This window comes from Zonotrichia leucophrys, chromosome 2, assembly GCF_028769735.1.
Source record: "Zonotrichia leucophrys gambelii isolate GWCS_2022_RI chromosome 2, RI_Zleu_2.0, whole genome shotgun sequence".
Taxonomy (NCBI): Eukaryota; Metazoa; Chordata; class Aves; order Passeriformes; family Passerellidae; genus Zonotrichia; species Zonotrichia leucophrys.
This window is the reverse complement of record NC_088171.1, coordinates 1,202,681-1,216,236: the sequence shown is the minus strand read 5'-3', so window position 1 is coordinate 1,216,236 and position 13,556 is coordinate 1,202,681. Positions and strand designations below refer to the sequence as shown.

The 13,556-nt window shown below is 61.6% G+C and overlaps 2 protein-coding genes across 5 annotated transcripts in view; both read left to right on the top strand.

Moving 5' to 3' along the window:
• Window positions 1-1,187, top strand: part of NBEAL2 (neurobeachin like 2) — a 38,882-nt gene extending 37,695 nt beyond the window's left edge. For all 3 annotated transcript variants that reach the window (XM_064703751.1, XM_064703750.1, XM_064703752.1), the window contains one exon: window positions 773-1,187. In XM_064703751.1, the coding sequence (XP_064559821.1) occupies window positions 773-877 (105 nt within the window). In that variant the 3' untranslated portion in view covers window positions 878-1,187. The remainder of the gene's footprint in view (window positions 1-772) is intronic.
• Window positions 1,188-2,776: 1,589 nt separating this feature from the next.
• LOC135442990 (D-serine dehydratase-like) lies at window positions 2,777-12,146 on the top strand. 2 transcript variants are annotated; one of them, XM_064703258.1, is made up of 8 exons: window positions 2,777-2,844; window positions 4,535-4,684; window positions 7,468-7,748; window positions 9,853-10,039; window positions 11,112-11,233; window positions 11,306-11,495; window positions 11,575-11,680; window positions 11,756-12,146. In XM_064703258.1, exons 1-8 carry the CDS (start codon window positions 2,825-2,827, stop codon window positions 11,843-11,845), a joined length of 1,146 nt encoding a protein of 381 aa, XP_064559328.1. In that variant the 5' UTR covers window positions 2,777-2,824; the 3' UTR covers window positions 11,846-12,146. The 2 variants fall into 2 exon arrangements, with proteins under 2 accessions (XP_064559328.1, XP_064559327.1); XM_064703257.1 differs by having other exon boundaries at window positions 4,499-4,684.
• The last annotated feature ends 1,410 nt before the right edge of the window (window positions 12,147-13,556 follow it).

Here is a 13,556-nt window from a genome sequence, read left to right as displayed (position 1 = left end):
ATGAGGGTCTGGAAGGAGATGGTGATAGAGAACGGGATGAAGATGGGGTTGGATAAAGAGTTTTGGGAAGGGGATTGGGATGGAGAAGAGGATGAGGATCTGGAAGATGAGGATGGAAATAGGGAAGGAGAAGAGGATGGGATGGGGAAGCAGATGGGTATCTGGGAAGAAATGAGGAGGAAGAATGGGATGAGAAACAGAGATGGGGATGGAGAAGGGGATGAGGATATTAGGATGAGAATGGAGATGGAGAAAGGGATGAGGATCTTGGAATGGGATGGGGATGGAGAAGGGGATGGGATGGGGATGGAAAAAGGGATGAGGACCTTGGAATGGGATGGGGATAGACAAGGGCATGAGGACCTCGGGCTGGGATGGGATGGGGATTGAGAAGGCAATGAATACCCTGGAATGGCATGGGGATGGAGAAGTGGGTGAGGACCTTGGGATGGGATGGGATGGGATGGGATGGGATGGGATGGGATGGGATGGGATGGGATGGGATGGAGAAGGGGATGAGGACCTTGGGCTGGGATGGGATGGGGATGGAGATGGAGATGGAGATGGGGATGAGGACCTTGGGCTGGGATGGAGAAGTGGGTGAGGATCTTGGAATGGGATGGGGATGGAGGAGGGGATGAGGACCTTGGGATGAGGATGGAGAAGTGGGTGAGGACCTTGGGATGGGGATGAGGACCTTGGGCTGGGATGGGGATGTGGAGGGGATGGATGAAGGATTTGGGGATGGGAACGGCGCTCCCCCCGTCCCCAGGTGCGGCCGGGCCAGTTCCACCGGCGGCTGTGGCGCTCCACGCGGCGAATCTCCCAGGTGTCGGCCGGAGAGACGGAATACAACCCCGCCGAGGGCAGGGCCTAGGCTGGCACCCACCCACCCATCACCCATCCTGGGGGCCCCGTGCCCCCCACACGGACTGGGGGACCCCCGGGCACCGAGGGGGGCCCGGAGAGCCCCGTCCTGCCCAACATCCGTGGCCTTATCCAGCCCCACTGGGGTGTCCAAGCCCCCCTGGATTTTGGGGGGACGCCTCCCCCCGTTGTCACAGGGGGTGGGGACAGCAGGAGCTGGGGACCCCTCGCTGGCAAGGGGGGTGGCACAGCCCCCCCCACACCGTGCCCGCTGGCCAGGAGCCAGCAGCCTGTGGGTGTCCCCCCCCCTCCACCCCTTATTTTTTATTTCTATCCATTTTTAGAGGTTTTACAGAAAAAGAATTGTTATTATTAATAATAATAATAATTAATAATAATAATATATCTGTGGGAAATCAAGGTGTGAGGCCCGTGGCTGCCCCAAGGTGGGGATACACCCCCTCCTGTGTGTGTCCCCCCACTCTGGGGGTCCCAGCACAGGCTGTGGGACATGGGGACACTCGTGTCACCAGCGGGGCAGGACTCAGCAGCTCTGTGCCCACCTGTTATGGGCAGGGGGCTCAGCAGCTGCACACACACGTGAGATGAGTGTGGGGAGGGGTCTCAGCAACCCTGGAATCCATGTCATGAGTCTGGGGTGGTCTCAGGTGCTCTGTAGGCAGCGGTGACAAGCGGGGGTCTCAGCCACTGTGAACCTCCGTGTCACAAGTTGGGAGGGGTCTCAGCAGCTCTGTACCCACCTGCCACAATTTTAGGGGGTCTCAGCAGCCCTGTACCCACCTGCCACGAGTTTTTGAGGTCTCAGCAGCTCTGTACCCACCTGCCACAATTTTAGGGGGTCTCAGTAGCTCCACACACACCTGTGACCAGTTTGGGGGATCTCAGTGGCTGTACAGACACCTGTCACAAGTGTGGGGGTCCTCAGCAGCAGCTGTACATAGGTGTGACAAGTTGGGGGGGGGTCTCAGCAGCTCTAAACCCCCATGTCATGAGTGTGGATGGGTCTCAGCAGTTGTGCACCCCCATGTCACAAAGTTTAGGGGGTCTCAGGAGGTCCGCACATGTGTCATGAGTTTAGGGGGGCATCTCAGCAGCTCCCCACATGTGTGTCACAAGTTTAGAGGGTCTCAGCAGCTCCCCATATGTGTCATGAGTTTAGGGGGGGTCTCAGCAGGTCCCCATACGTGTGTCACAAGTTTAGGGGGTCTCAGCAGGTCCCCATACATGTCATGAGTTTATCAGGGAGGTCTTAGCAGGTCCCCACACGTGTCACAAGTTTAGGGGGTCCCAGCAGCTCCCCATATGTGTGTCATGAGTGTGGATGGGTCTCAGCAGTTGTGCAGCCCCATGTTACAAGTTTGGGGGATCTCAGCAGCTCCCCACATGTGTCACAAGTTTAGAGGGTCTCAGCGGGTCCTCACACGTGTCACGAGTTTAGAGGGTCTCAGCAGGTCCCCACATATGTCAGTTGGGGTCTCACGAATTGTCACAGTTGGGTCTCAGCAGGTCCCCATATGTGTCACGAGTTTAGGGGGGTCTCAGCAGCTCCCCACATGTGTCACGAGTTTGGGGGTCTCAGCAGCACCAGCCGTGTCCCCCGTGTCCCAGGCAGGGCAGCGGGTCCCCAGCAGCCCCTCACCCCTGTCACCAGCCGAGTGTCCCCAGCCCCCTGTCCCGTGTCCCAGCCCGGGGGGTCCCGGCCGCCCCCGCCCCGCTCCGCCTTTGTCTCCCGCGCTCGCTCCGCATCCGGAGCTGGCAGCGCGTCCGGTGCTGGCCGCGGCTCCGAGCGTGTCCTGCGCTGGCCCTGCCACCCCCGCGAGGCCCCTCGGCTGGCAGTGACCCTTGTCCCCGCTCCGCCGGCCGTGCCACCGCGTCACGTGGGGCCGAGGGCACCCGCGGGGACAGCGCGGCACCGCCGGGACAGCGGGACGGAGCCATGGACGGACACACGGACAGGTGGGCAGGGCCCGGCCGGGAGGGGACACGCGCGGGGCAGGTGACACCAGGATGGGGGGGGACACGCGCGGGGCAGGTGACACCAGGATGGAGGGGACACGCTGCTGGACGGTGTTCCCGTCCCGATGGAGATTGGATTGGTGTCCCTGATCCCGGATTTTGGCTCCATCCCAGGTGACCCAGCTCAGGGCATCCTGTCCCAAGCAGCGCCCCCAAAGTGTCCCTTTCCCGGGTGTCTCAGTCCCAGGTGTCCCTCTGCCCGTTCCCCATCCCAGACCACCCATTCCCAGGTGTTCCAGTCCCATATGTCCCAATCCCAGTTTTCCCAGTCCCGGGTGTCGCAATCCCAGGTGTCCCAGTCCCACTTTTCCCAATCCCAGGTGTCCCAGTCTGTTTTCCTAATCCCAGATTTCCCAGTCCCAGGTGTCCCTCTGCCCCGTGTCCCCATCCCAAACCACCCATTCCCAGGTGTCCCAGTCCCATATTTCCCATTCCCAGGTGTCCCAGTCCCAGCTTTCCCATTCCCAGGTGTCCCATTCCCAGCTTTCCCAGTCCCAGGTGTCTCAGTCCCAGCTTTCCCAGTCCCAGGTGTCCCTCCCTGTTCCATAGATCCCAGTCCCAGGTATCCCTGCTTCCAGTATCTCTCTCCAAGGTGACCCGGGTGTCCTTGTCCCAGCTGTCCCAGCTGTCCCAGCTGTCCCACCGCTCCATTTCCCACTCTCCCAAACCCCAGTGCCAGCATCCCCCTGACTCCAGGGAACCCCCAGGGAGGAAGGGACACCCTGGAGCTGCCCCAGCCCCATCCCCACCCAAAATCCCCCCAGGGCCACATCCCTGGGGGATCCCACAGCCCCACCTGGGGACAGGGACCCCCAGCCCCCTCCTCTGGGGATGCAGGGTGGTGTAAGGTGGGCACAGGGGTTTCTGAGGGTGCAGGGTGGGTGTAGGTTGGGGAGGGGGCTCCCAGCAGGTTCTGAGGGTGCAGGGTGGGTTTATATTGGGGAGGGGGCTCCCAGCAGGTTCTGAGGGTGCAGGTGGGTTTATATTGGGGAGGGGGCTCACAGCAGGTTCTGAGGGTGCAGGGTGGGTTTAGGTTGGGCAGGGGCTCACAGCAGGTTCTGAGGGTGCAGGGTGGGTTTATATTGGGGAGGGGGCTCCCAGCAGGTTCTGAGGGTGCAGGGTGGGTTTATATTGGGGAGGGGGCTCACAGCAGGTTCTGAGGGTGCAGGGTGGGTTTAGGCTGGGGAGGGGGCTCCCAGCAGGTTCTGAGGGTGCAGGGTGGGTTTATATTGGGGAGGGGGCTCACAGCAGGTTCTGAGGGTGCGGGGTGGGTGTAGGTTGGGGAGGGGGCTCACAGCAGGTTCTGAGGGTGCAGGGTGGGTGTAGGTTGGGGAGGGGGCTCACAGCAGGTTCTGAGGGTGCGGGGTGGGTTTATATTGGGGAGGGGGCTCATAGCAGGTTCTGAGGGTGCGGGGTGGGTTTAGGTTGGGGAGGGGGCTCCCAGCAGGTTCTGAGGGTGCGGGGTGGATTTATATTGGGGAGGGGGCTCACAGCAGGTTCTGAGGGTGCGGGGTGGGTTTATATTGGGGAGGGGGCTCCCAGCAGGTTCTGAGGGTGCAGGGTGGGTTTATATTGGGGAGGGGGCTCCCAGCAGGTTCTCCCGGCCCTCCCCACATCCCCACATTCCCAGCTCGTGGCTCGGAGCCCCCCTGGAGCAGTTGCCCACCCCGGCGCTGACCCTGGACCTGCCCACGCTGCGCGGGAACGCCGAGAGGATGCGGGAGCGCTGCCGGGCGCTGGGGCTGCGCCTGCGGCCCCACGTGAAAACGCACAAAACCCTGTGAGTGCCCCCCAACACCCTGTGAGTGCCCCCCAACACCCTGTGAGTGCCCCCCAGAGCCCCCCAACACCCTGTGCCACCACAGAGCCCCAAAACCCTGTGAGTGCCCCCAGAGCCCCCAACACCCTGTGAGTGCCCCAACAACCTGTGCCACCCCACGGTCCCACAAAACCCTGTGAGTGCCCCCCGAGCCCCCCAGAACCCTGTGAGTGCCACCCAAAGCCCCCCAACACCCTGTGAGTGCCACCCCACAGCCTCCCAACACCCTGTGAGTGCCCCCCAGAGCCCTGTGAGTGCCACCCCAGAGTGCCCCAACACCCTGTGCCACCACAGAGCCCCAAAACCCTGTGAGTGCCCCCAGAGCCCCCCAAAACCCTGTGAGTGCCCCCCAAGAGCCCCCAAAACCCTGTGAGTGCCCCCCCTTGAGTGCCACCCCAGAGACCCCCAAAACCCTGTGAGTGCCCCCCAGAGCCCCCCAAAACCCTGTGAGTGCCACCCTGTGAGTGCCCCTCAGAGCCCCCCAGAACCCTGTGAGTGACCCCCAGAGCCCCCCAGAACCCTGAGCCACCCCAGGGTCCCCCAACACCCTGTGAGTGCCCCCCAGAGCCCCCCAGAACCCTGTGAGTGCCACCCCACGGTCCCACAAAACCCTGTGAGTGCCCCCCCAGAGCCCCCAACAACCTGTGAGAGCCCCCCAGAGCCCCCCAAAACCCTGTGAGTGCCCCCCAGAGCCCCCAGAACCCTGTGAGTGCCCCCTCAGAGTGCCCCAAAATCCTGTGAGTGCCACCCACAGCCCCCCAAAACCCTGTGAGTGCCACCCACAGCCCCCCAACACCCTGCACCACCCCAGAGCCCCCCAAAACCTTGTGAGTGGCCCCCAGAGCCCCCAACACCCTGTGAGTGCCACCCAGAGCCCCCCAAAACCCTGTGAGTGCCACCCCAGAGTGCCCCAACACCCTGTGCCACCCCACGGTCCCACAACACCCTGTGAGTGCCCCCCAGAACCCTGTGACTGCCCCCCAGAGCCCCCCAAAACCCTGTGACTGCCCCCCAGAGCCCCCCAAAACCCTGTGAGTGCCCTCCAGAGCCCCCCAAAACCCTGTTAGTGCCCCCCAAGAGCCCCCCAACACCCTGTGAGTGCCCCCCAACACCCTGTGAGTGCCCCCCAGAGCCCCCCAACACCCTGTGAGTGCCACTCCGGAGCCACCCAGGGTCTCCCCTGAATGCCCCCCATCCCTTTGGCTCCCCTCAGTACCCCTCAGCCTTCACACAGTTTTCCCCCCAGCATCTCCTCATCCTCCCCATCATCCCACTATCTCCCACCCTCCCCATCAGCATCCCACCCCAGTATCCCCCAGTTTGTCCAGCATCCTCCCAGTATCCATCCCAGTGTCTCCCCATCTTCCCCTCAGGACACCCCACCTTCCCACCCAGCATGTCCCAGTCCTGCCCCAGTTTTCCTCAGCTTCACCCCCAGCCTCTCCCCATCATCCCTGCAGCATCCTCCCCACGTTCCCCCACAGAATCCCTCCAGCATTCCCCAAATCCCCCCTCAGCATTCCTCAACTTCCCCCTCCCCAGTATCTTCCATTATTCCTACAGATCCCTCCCAGTGTCCCCCTTGGCACCCCTCAGCTTCCCTCAGGCCCCTCCCCAGAATCCCCCCCAGCCCCACCTCCCCCCCAGGTATTTCCCCATCCTCCCTCCCAGTATCCCCCCACCATCCTCCCAGTATTCCCCATCCTCTCCCTTGCACCCAACCTCTCCCCCAGTATCCCTCCAGGAGCCTCCTCATCCTCCCTCTCACCATCCCCACCTGTCATCCCAGTATCCCCCTATCCTCTCTCCCAGTATCCCCTCATCTTCTCTCCCAGTATCCTCCCACCCTAACTCCCAGTACCTTGCTATCCTCACTCCCAGTATCCCCCCACTTCACTCCCAATATCCCCCATCCTCATCCCCAGTATGTCCCCATCCTCCCTCCCAGTATCCCCTCATCCCCTCTCCCAGTATCTCGCTATCCTCACTCCAGTATCCCCCCATCTTCACTCCCAGTATCCTCTCATCCTCCCAGTATCCTTTCACCCTAACTCCCAGTATCCCCTTATCCTCCCTTCCAGTATCTCCCCATCCTCCCTCCCAGTATCCCTCCATCCTCATTCCCAGTATCCCCCATCCTCATTCCCAGTATCCCCCCATCCTCCCTCCCAGTATCCCCCCATCCTCACTCCCAGTATCCCCTCATCCCCTCTCCCAGTATCTCGCTATCCTCACTCCAGTATCCCCCCATCCTCCCAGTATCCCTTCACCCTAACTCCCAGTATCCCCTCATCCCCTCTCCCAGTATCCTCTTATCCTCATTCCCAGTATCCCCCCACCCTCCCTCCCAGTATCCCCTCATCTTCACTCCCAGTATCTCACTATCTTCACTCCCAGGATCCCCCTAATCCTCCCAGTATCTCCCCATCCTCCCTCCCAGTACCCCTCCATCCTCATTCCCAGTATCCCCGCATCCTCTCTCCCAGTGTATCCCCATCCTCCATCCCACTATCCCCTCATCTTCACTCCCAGTATCCCCCCATCCACACTCCCAGTATCCCCCAACTCTCCCTTATCACCCAACATCCCCCAGCACCTTCTAAGAACACCTTCCAGCACCCCCTGCCATTCCCTCCTCCTCCTCCTCCTCCTCCTCCTCCTCCTCCTCCTCCTCCTCCTCCTCCTCCTCCTCCTCCTCCTCCTCCTCCTCCTCCTCCTCCTCCTCCTCACTCCCTCGTTGGCAGGGAGGGCGCGGAGCTGGCGACGGGCGGCTCCCGCCGTGGCATCGTGGTGTCCACGCTGGCCGAGGCGCGTTTCTTCGCGGCCGGGGGCTTCGATGACATCCTGTACGCGTTCCCGGTGCCGCGCTGGCGCCTGGCCGAGTGCTCGGCGCTGGCCCAGCGCCTGCAGCAGTTCCAGGTGCTCCTGGACAGCCCCCAGGGGCTGGAGATGCTGCTGCAGAACCCCCTGCCCGGCGGGAAGCGCTGGCTGGTCTGGCTCAAGCTGGACTGCGGCAATGCCCGGGGTAGGTGAGCCCCAAATCCCATCCGGGGTGCAGGGAGGGGACATCGTGTGCTGGCCCGTGGGGTGGGGTGCTCTGAGCGCCCCCAGATCCGGCATCTCCACCAGGATGGGCATTGAAGCCACCCAAAAGTCATTGATCAAGGGTGTTCCTAGGAGGAGGATGTCCTGCGTCACTCCAAGACATCAGATCCTCCATCAAAACCATGATGGAGCATCTAAACCCCCCCAAAATTGTTATTTAAGGATGTTCCATGGGAAGGAATCCCCATGTCCCTCCAAGCCTCCCAGATCCTCCATCAAAACCATGATGGAGCATCTAAACCCTCCCAAAATTGTTATTTAAGGATGCTCCATAGGGAGGGATCCCTATCTCCCTTCAAGCTCTCAAATTCTCCATCCCAACCCCAATAGAGCATCTCAGCTCCCCCAAAACCATTATTTAAGGGTGTTCCATAGGGAGGGATCCCCATGTCCTTTCAAGCTCTCAAATCCTCCATCAAAACCATGATGGAGCATCGAAACTCTCCCAAAATCGTTATTTAAGGATGTTCCATAGGGAGGGATCCCCATCTCCCTTCAAGCCCTCAGATTCTCCATCAAAACCATGATGGAGCATCTAAACCCTTCCAAAATTGTTATTTAAGGATGTTCCATGAGAAGGAATCCCCACGTTCCTCTAAGCCCCCAGATCCTCTATCAAAACCATGATGGAGCATCTAAACCTTCCCAAAATCATTATTTAAGGATGTTCCATAGGGAGGGATCCCCATGTCCCTTCAAGCCCTCAGATTCTCCATCCCAACCACGATAGATAATCTGACCCCCCCCCAGAATTGTTATTTAAGGTGCTTCATAGGAAGGAATCTCCATGTCCCTCCAAACCCCTAAATCCTCTATCAAAACCATGATGGAGCATCTAAACCCTCCCAAAATCGTTATTTAAGGATGTTCCATGGGAAGGAGTCCCCATGTCGCTCCAAGCCTCCCAGATCCTCCATCAAAACCATGATGGAGCATCTAAACCCTCCCAAAACCGTTATTTAAGGGTGTTCCATAGGGAGGGATCCCCATGTCCCTCCAAGCCTCCCAGATCCTCCATCCCAACCACAATGGAGCATCTAAACCCCCCCAAAACCATTATTTAAGGGTGTTCCTTAGGGAGGGATCCCCATGTCCCTACAAACCCGCAAATCCTCCATCAAAACCATGATGGAGCATCTAAACCCTCCCAAAATCGTTATTTAAGGTGTTCCATAGGGAGGGATTTTCATGTCCTTCCAAGCCCCCAGATCCTCCATCCCAACCACCATGGAGAATCTCAGCCACCCCAAAATTGTTATTTAAGGATGCTGCATGAGCAGGAATCCCCATGTCCCTCCAAGCCCTCAGATCCTCCATCAAAACAATGATGGAGCATCTCAGTGCCCCAAAATCATTATTTAACAGTGCTCCATAGGGAGGGATCCCCATCTCCCTTCAAGCTCTCAAATCCTCCATCAAAACCATGATGGAGCACCTAAACCCTCCCAAAATCGTTATTTAAGGATGTTCCATGAGAAGGAATCCCCATGTTCCTCCAAGCCCCCAGATCCTCCATCCCAACCACAATGGAGCATCTAAACCCCTTCAAAATCATTATCTAAGGGTGCTCTGTAGGAAGGAATCCCCATGTCGCTCCAAGCCTCCCAGATCCTCCATCAAAACCATGATGGAGCATCTAAACCCTCCCCAAATCGTTATTTAAGGATGTTCCATGGGAAGGAATCTTCATCTCCCTACAAGCCCCCAAATCCTCCATGCCAACCATGATGGACCCTCTAAACTCCCCCTAAAATCATCATTTAAGGGTGCTGCATGCGAAGGGATCCCCATTTCCCTCCAAGCCCCCTAAATTCTCCATCCCAACCACGACGGGAACACCTCAGCCCTCCAAAGTCATTTTCCCCAGCCACCTCTGGTGCAGCAGAAACGGCCCCAAATCCCCACCAAGGCACTTTCAGACCCCATTCCCACATTCCCACCGCCAGGACGCTCCATGGGGGCGATGTCCCGCTGTCCCCTCACCCATGTCCCCAACCCCCTGTCACACCGTGTCCCCTCCCCAGCCGGGATTCGCCCCACGGATCCCGAGGCGCTGTCGCTGGCCCGGGCCATCGCCCAGGGCTCCCCGGAGCTGGTGACACTCGTGGGGGTCTACGCGCACTGCGGGAACACCTACGGCTGTCGCGACATCGCGGCCGTCCAGGCCATCGCCAGGGACACCACGGCGGCCGTGCTGGAATTCGTCACCGCGTGAGTGGCCGGGACGAGCGGGGATTTGGGGATTTGGCGATTTGGCGATTTGGGGATTTGGGGACAGGAAGGGTCAAGGCGGCCGCTGTCCCCTCGCCACGGCGCGGCTGTCGGCTGTAAATGCGAATCGCCCCCATAAAGGGGCCCTCAAAGCCCGCCCGGGGGGCACCGGGGGGTGGTGGCGGCGCCGCTGCCCTTTGATGTGGCTGTGACCTGGGGCATTGTCCCCTCCCTCCCGCCTGTCGCCCTTTCATCCCGGCGGGGGCCGCATCCTGCGGGGAATTGCGGCCGGATGGGCCCTGCTGGGAAAAGGGGGAGGAACCGCCACCCCCGCCACGCCGGGGACAGCGATGTGCCCACCTGGGGACACGTCCCGGGGGCCACCGGCCCGTGGTGGCACCGGGTGGTGGCGGGGAAAGCCCGGATTCCACCCCCTCCCCAAAATCTGGGCACATCTGGGGCTGGTTCCAAGACATCTGGGGATCCAGAAATATCTGGGAGGGGTCCCAGGCACCACTGGGGGTGTCCTGGCACATCTGGGGGGCATCTCTGGCACATCTGGGAACGGCCTGGCACAGCTGAGGGGGTCCCAGGCACATCTGGGGGCTCCCAGAACCACCTGGAGGGGATCCCAGGCACATCTGGGGGCTCCCAGACACATCTGGGAGTGCTTCAAAACATCTGGGCGGGGTTGTCCAGCTCAAACGGGTGGCTCTCTGGCACATCTGGGCATGGCTGGGCACATCTGGAGGGTGCTCTGCCACATCTGGCGGGATCTGGAGGGACACCCACCAGCCTTGAGTCTTTGAGGGGGCTCTCGGGCACATCTGGCTGGCACCTGGGCACATCTGGATGTGTCCTGGTCACATCCCGAGTTCTCCCTGGCACACTGGGGAGAGGCTCTGCCACATCTGGATGGCTCCCTTGAGTGTTTGGGGCACCCAGATGTGCAGGACCCACCTCTGCTTTTATTCCCTGTGGTGCCCGGGGGGGACAGACCCACCTCTGGTGCCCCGGGGGTGACATCCCGCACCCCGATCACCCAGAGGGTGCCCCCCGTGTGTCCCCCCAGGCTGCGGCAGGCGGGCATCCCGTGTCCCCAGGCCACCATCGGCTCCACCCCGTCGTGCAGCCACCCGGTGCCGGAGATGTCGCAGCTCACCGAGGTGCACCCGGGCAATTACCTCTTCTATGGTGAGCTGGGGGGGAGCGGGAGGGACCCGCGAGGGTGGGACACGGCCAGGCTGAGCCCGCGTCCCCCCGCAGACCTGCAGCAGACGCAGCTGGGCTCGTGCCGGCCCGAGGAGGTGGCGATCCGTGTGCTCAGCAGGGTCATCGGGCATTACCCGCACCGCGGGCAGCTGCTGCTGGACTGCGGCTGGGCCGCCCTGAGCCTGCACGGCCGCGAGCAGGGACCCGCGGGCTGCGCGGCCATCGAGGGCCACCCCCAGCTCAGGTGACACCCGCGGGGGAGCGGGGGGGACAGCGGGGCCGGGGGGGGGACACCCGTGACAGCCTCGTGTCCCCTCGTGCAGGCTGGTGGGGCTGACCCAGGAGCACGGGCTGGTGGAGGCCGCGGATGGGCAGCTGGATTTGGAGCGATTCCCGCTGGGGAGCACCTTGGCGCTCATCCCGTTCCACGTGAGTGTCACCCCCGCGTGTCCCCTCTGTGCCAGCGCCGTGTCACATCGCAGCTCGGTGTCCCCTCTGTCGCAGGCCTGTGCCACGGCCGCCATGCACCCCGTGTACTTCGTGCACGCTGGCGGCAAGGTGGTGGAGCTCTGGCGCCCCGTGCGCGGCTGGTGAGAGGAGAGAGAGGAGATGGCGGGGGGAGGCAGCCGCACCCAGACCCTGCACCCACCCTGGACCGAGGCTCTGCACCCACAGCGGGACCCTGCAGCCACTCCGAGTCACTCTGTGCACCCACACTGGGGTCACAGAGCCACAACAGGGTCCTGCGGCCATACGGGATGCTGCACCCACTCCCACACCCTGCACCCACTCCCACATCTTGTACTCATTCCCACACCCTGCACCCATTCCCACTGCACCCATTCCCACCCTGCACCCAATCCCACACCCTGCACCCATTCCCACTGCACCCATTCCCACCTGCACCATTCCCACACCTGCACCCATTCCCACTGCACCATTCCCACTGCACCCATTCCACTGCACCCATTCCCACCTGCACCCATTCCACACCCTGCACCCACACCCTGCACCATTCCCACCTCACCCATTCCACCCTGCACCTAATCCAGACCCTGCACCCACTCCCACCTGCACCCATTCCCACACCCTGCACCCATTCCCACACCCTGCACCCATTCCCACCCTGCACCCATTCCCACTGCACCCATTCCCACCCTGCACCTAATCCCAGACCCTGCACCCACTCCCACCCTGCACCCATTCCCACACCCTGCACCCACTCCCACTGCACCCACTCCCACTCTGCGCCCACTCCCACTGCACCCATTCCCACATCCTACACCCACTCCAGGACGCTGCACCCACACTGGGGCTCAATAAATCTGCTTCTCCCGCTTCCAGGCGCTTATTCCCGCGGGGAAGAGCCGTGGGGAGGTGGCGGGAGGAGTGGGTGACGCCGTCCCTTCGGTGCCGTCCATCCCAGTTCGGACCGGTCCGGTCCAAGTTAGGCGGGACTCGAACCCGGGACCCAGGGAGCTGCGAGGGGCGGGGCTCCACGTCTGGCTACGCCCACCAAGCCGCATGCAGCCAATGGGAGCGCGCCCCGCCCGGCCCTGCCCGGGGGAGCCACGCCCAGCCCGGCCCGGCCCAGGCGCGACGGGGCGGCCGAGAGGAGCCGAGCGGGGCCGAACGGAGCCGAACCGGGACCGAAGGGAACCGAACCGAGCCCGAACGGGGCCGAGCCGGAACCCAGCGGGGCCGAACGGAGCCGAACCAGGACCGAACGGGGCTGAGCCGGGACCCAGCGGAGCTGAACGGAGCCGAACCGGGACCCAGCGGAGCCGAACGGGACCGAACGGGACAGAGCAGGGACGGAGCGGGGCCGAAGCGAGGCCGAGCGGTGCCGGACGGGGCCGAAGCGGTTCGGAGCGGCTCGGAGCAGTCCGGCCCCGGTTCGGCCCGGCCCGCAGCGGGTCCCGGGCCGGTGGCGGCGATGCGGCCGCTCCCGGTGCCGCTGCTGCTGCTGCTGCTGAGCCCGGTGCGGGCGGGACGGGAGCGGGACGGGATCGGGACGGGAGCGGGATGGGACGGGCCGGGTCTCCCGCTGCCCCGGGGCGCTCCGGGTCACTTCGCTCCCTGGCTTTTGTTGAAGTTTTCTGGGGTTGGTTCGGTTAAATTTGGGTCGTTTCGGTTCAGTTCCTTTTCCTTCATTTTATTCCATTTTCCTCCTTTTTTTCCTTTATTTTCTTTTATTTTTCTGGTTTGTTTTCTTTTTATTTTCCTTTTTATGGTTTTATTTTTATCATCGTTTTTTTTTTTTTTTTTTTTTTTTTAATTTTCCTCTTTTATTTCATTCTCCTTT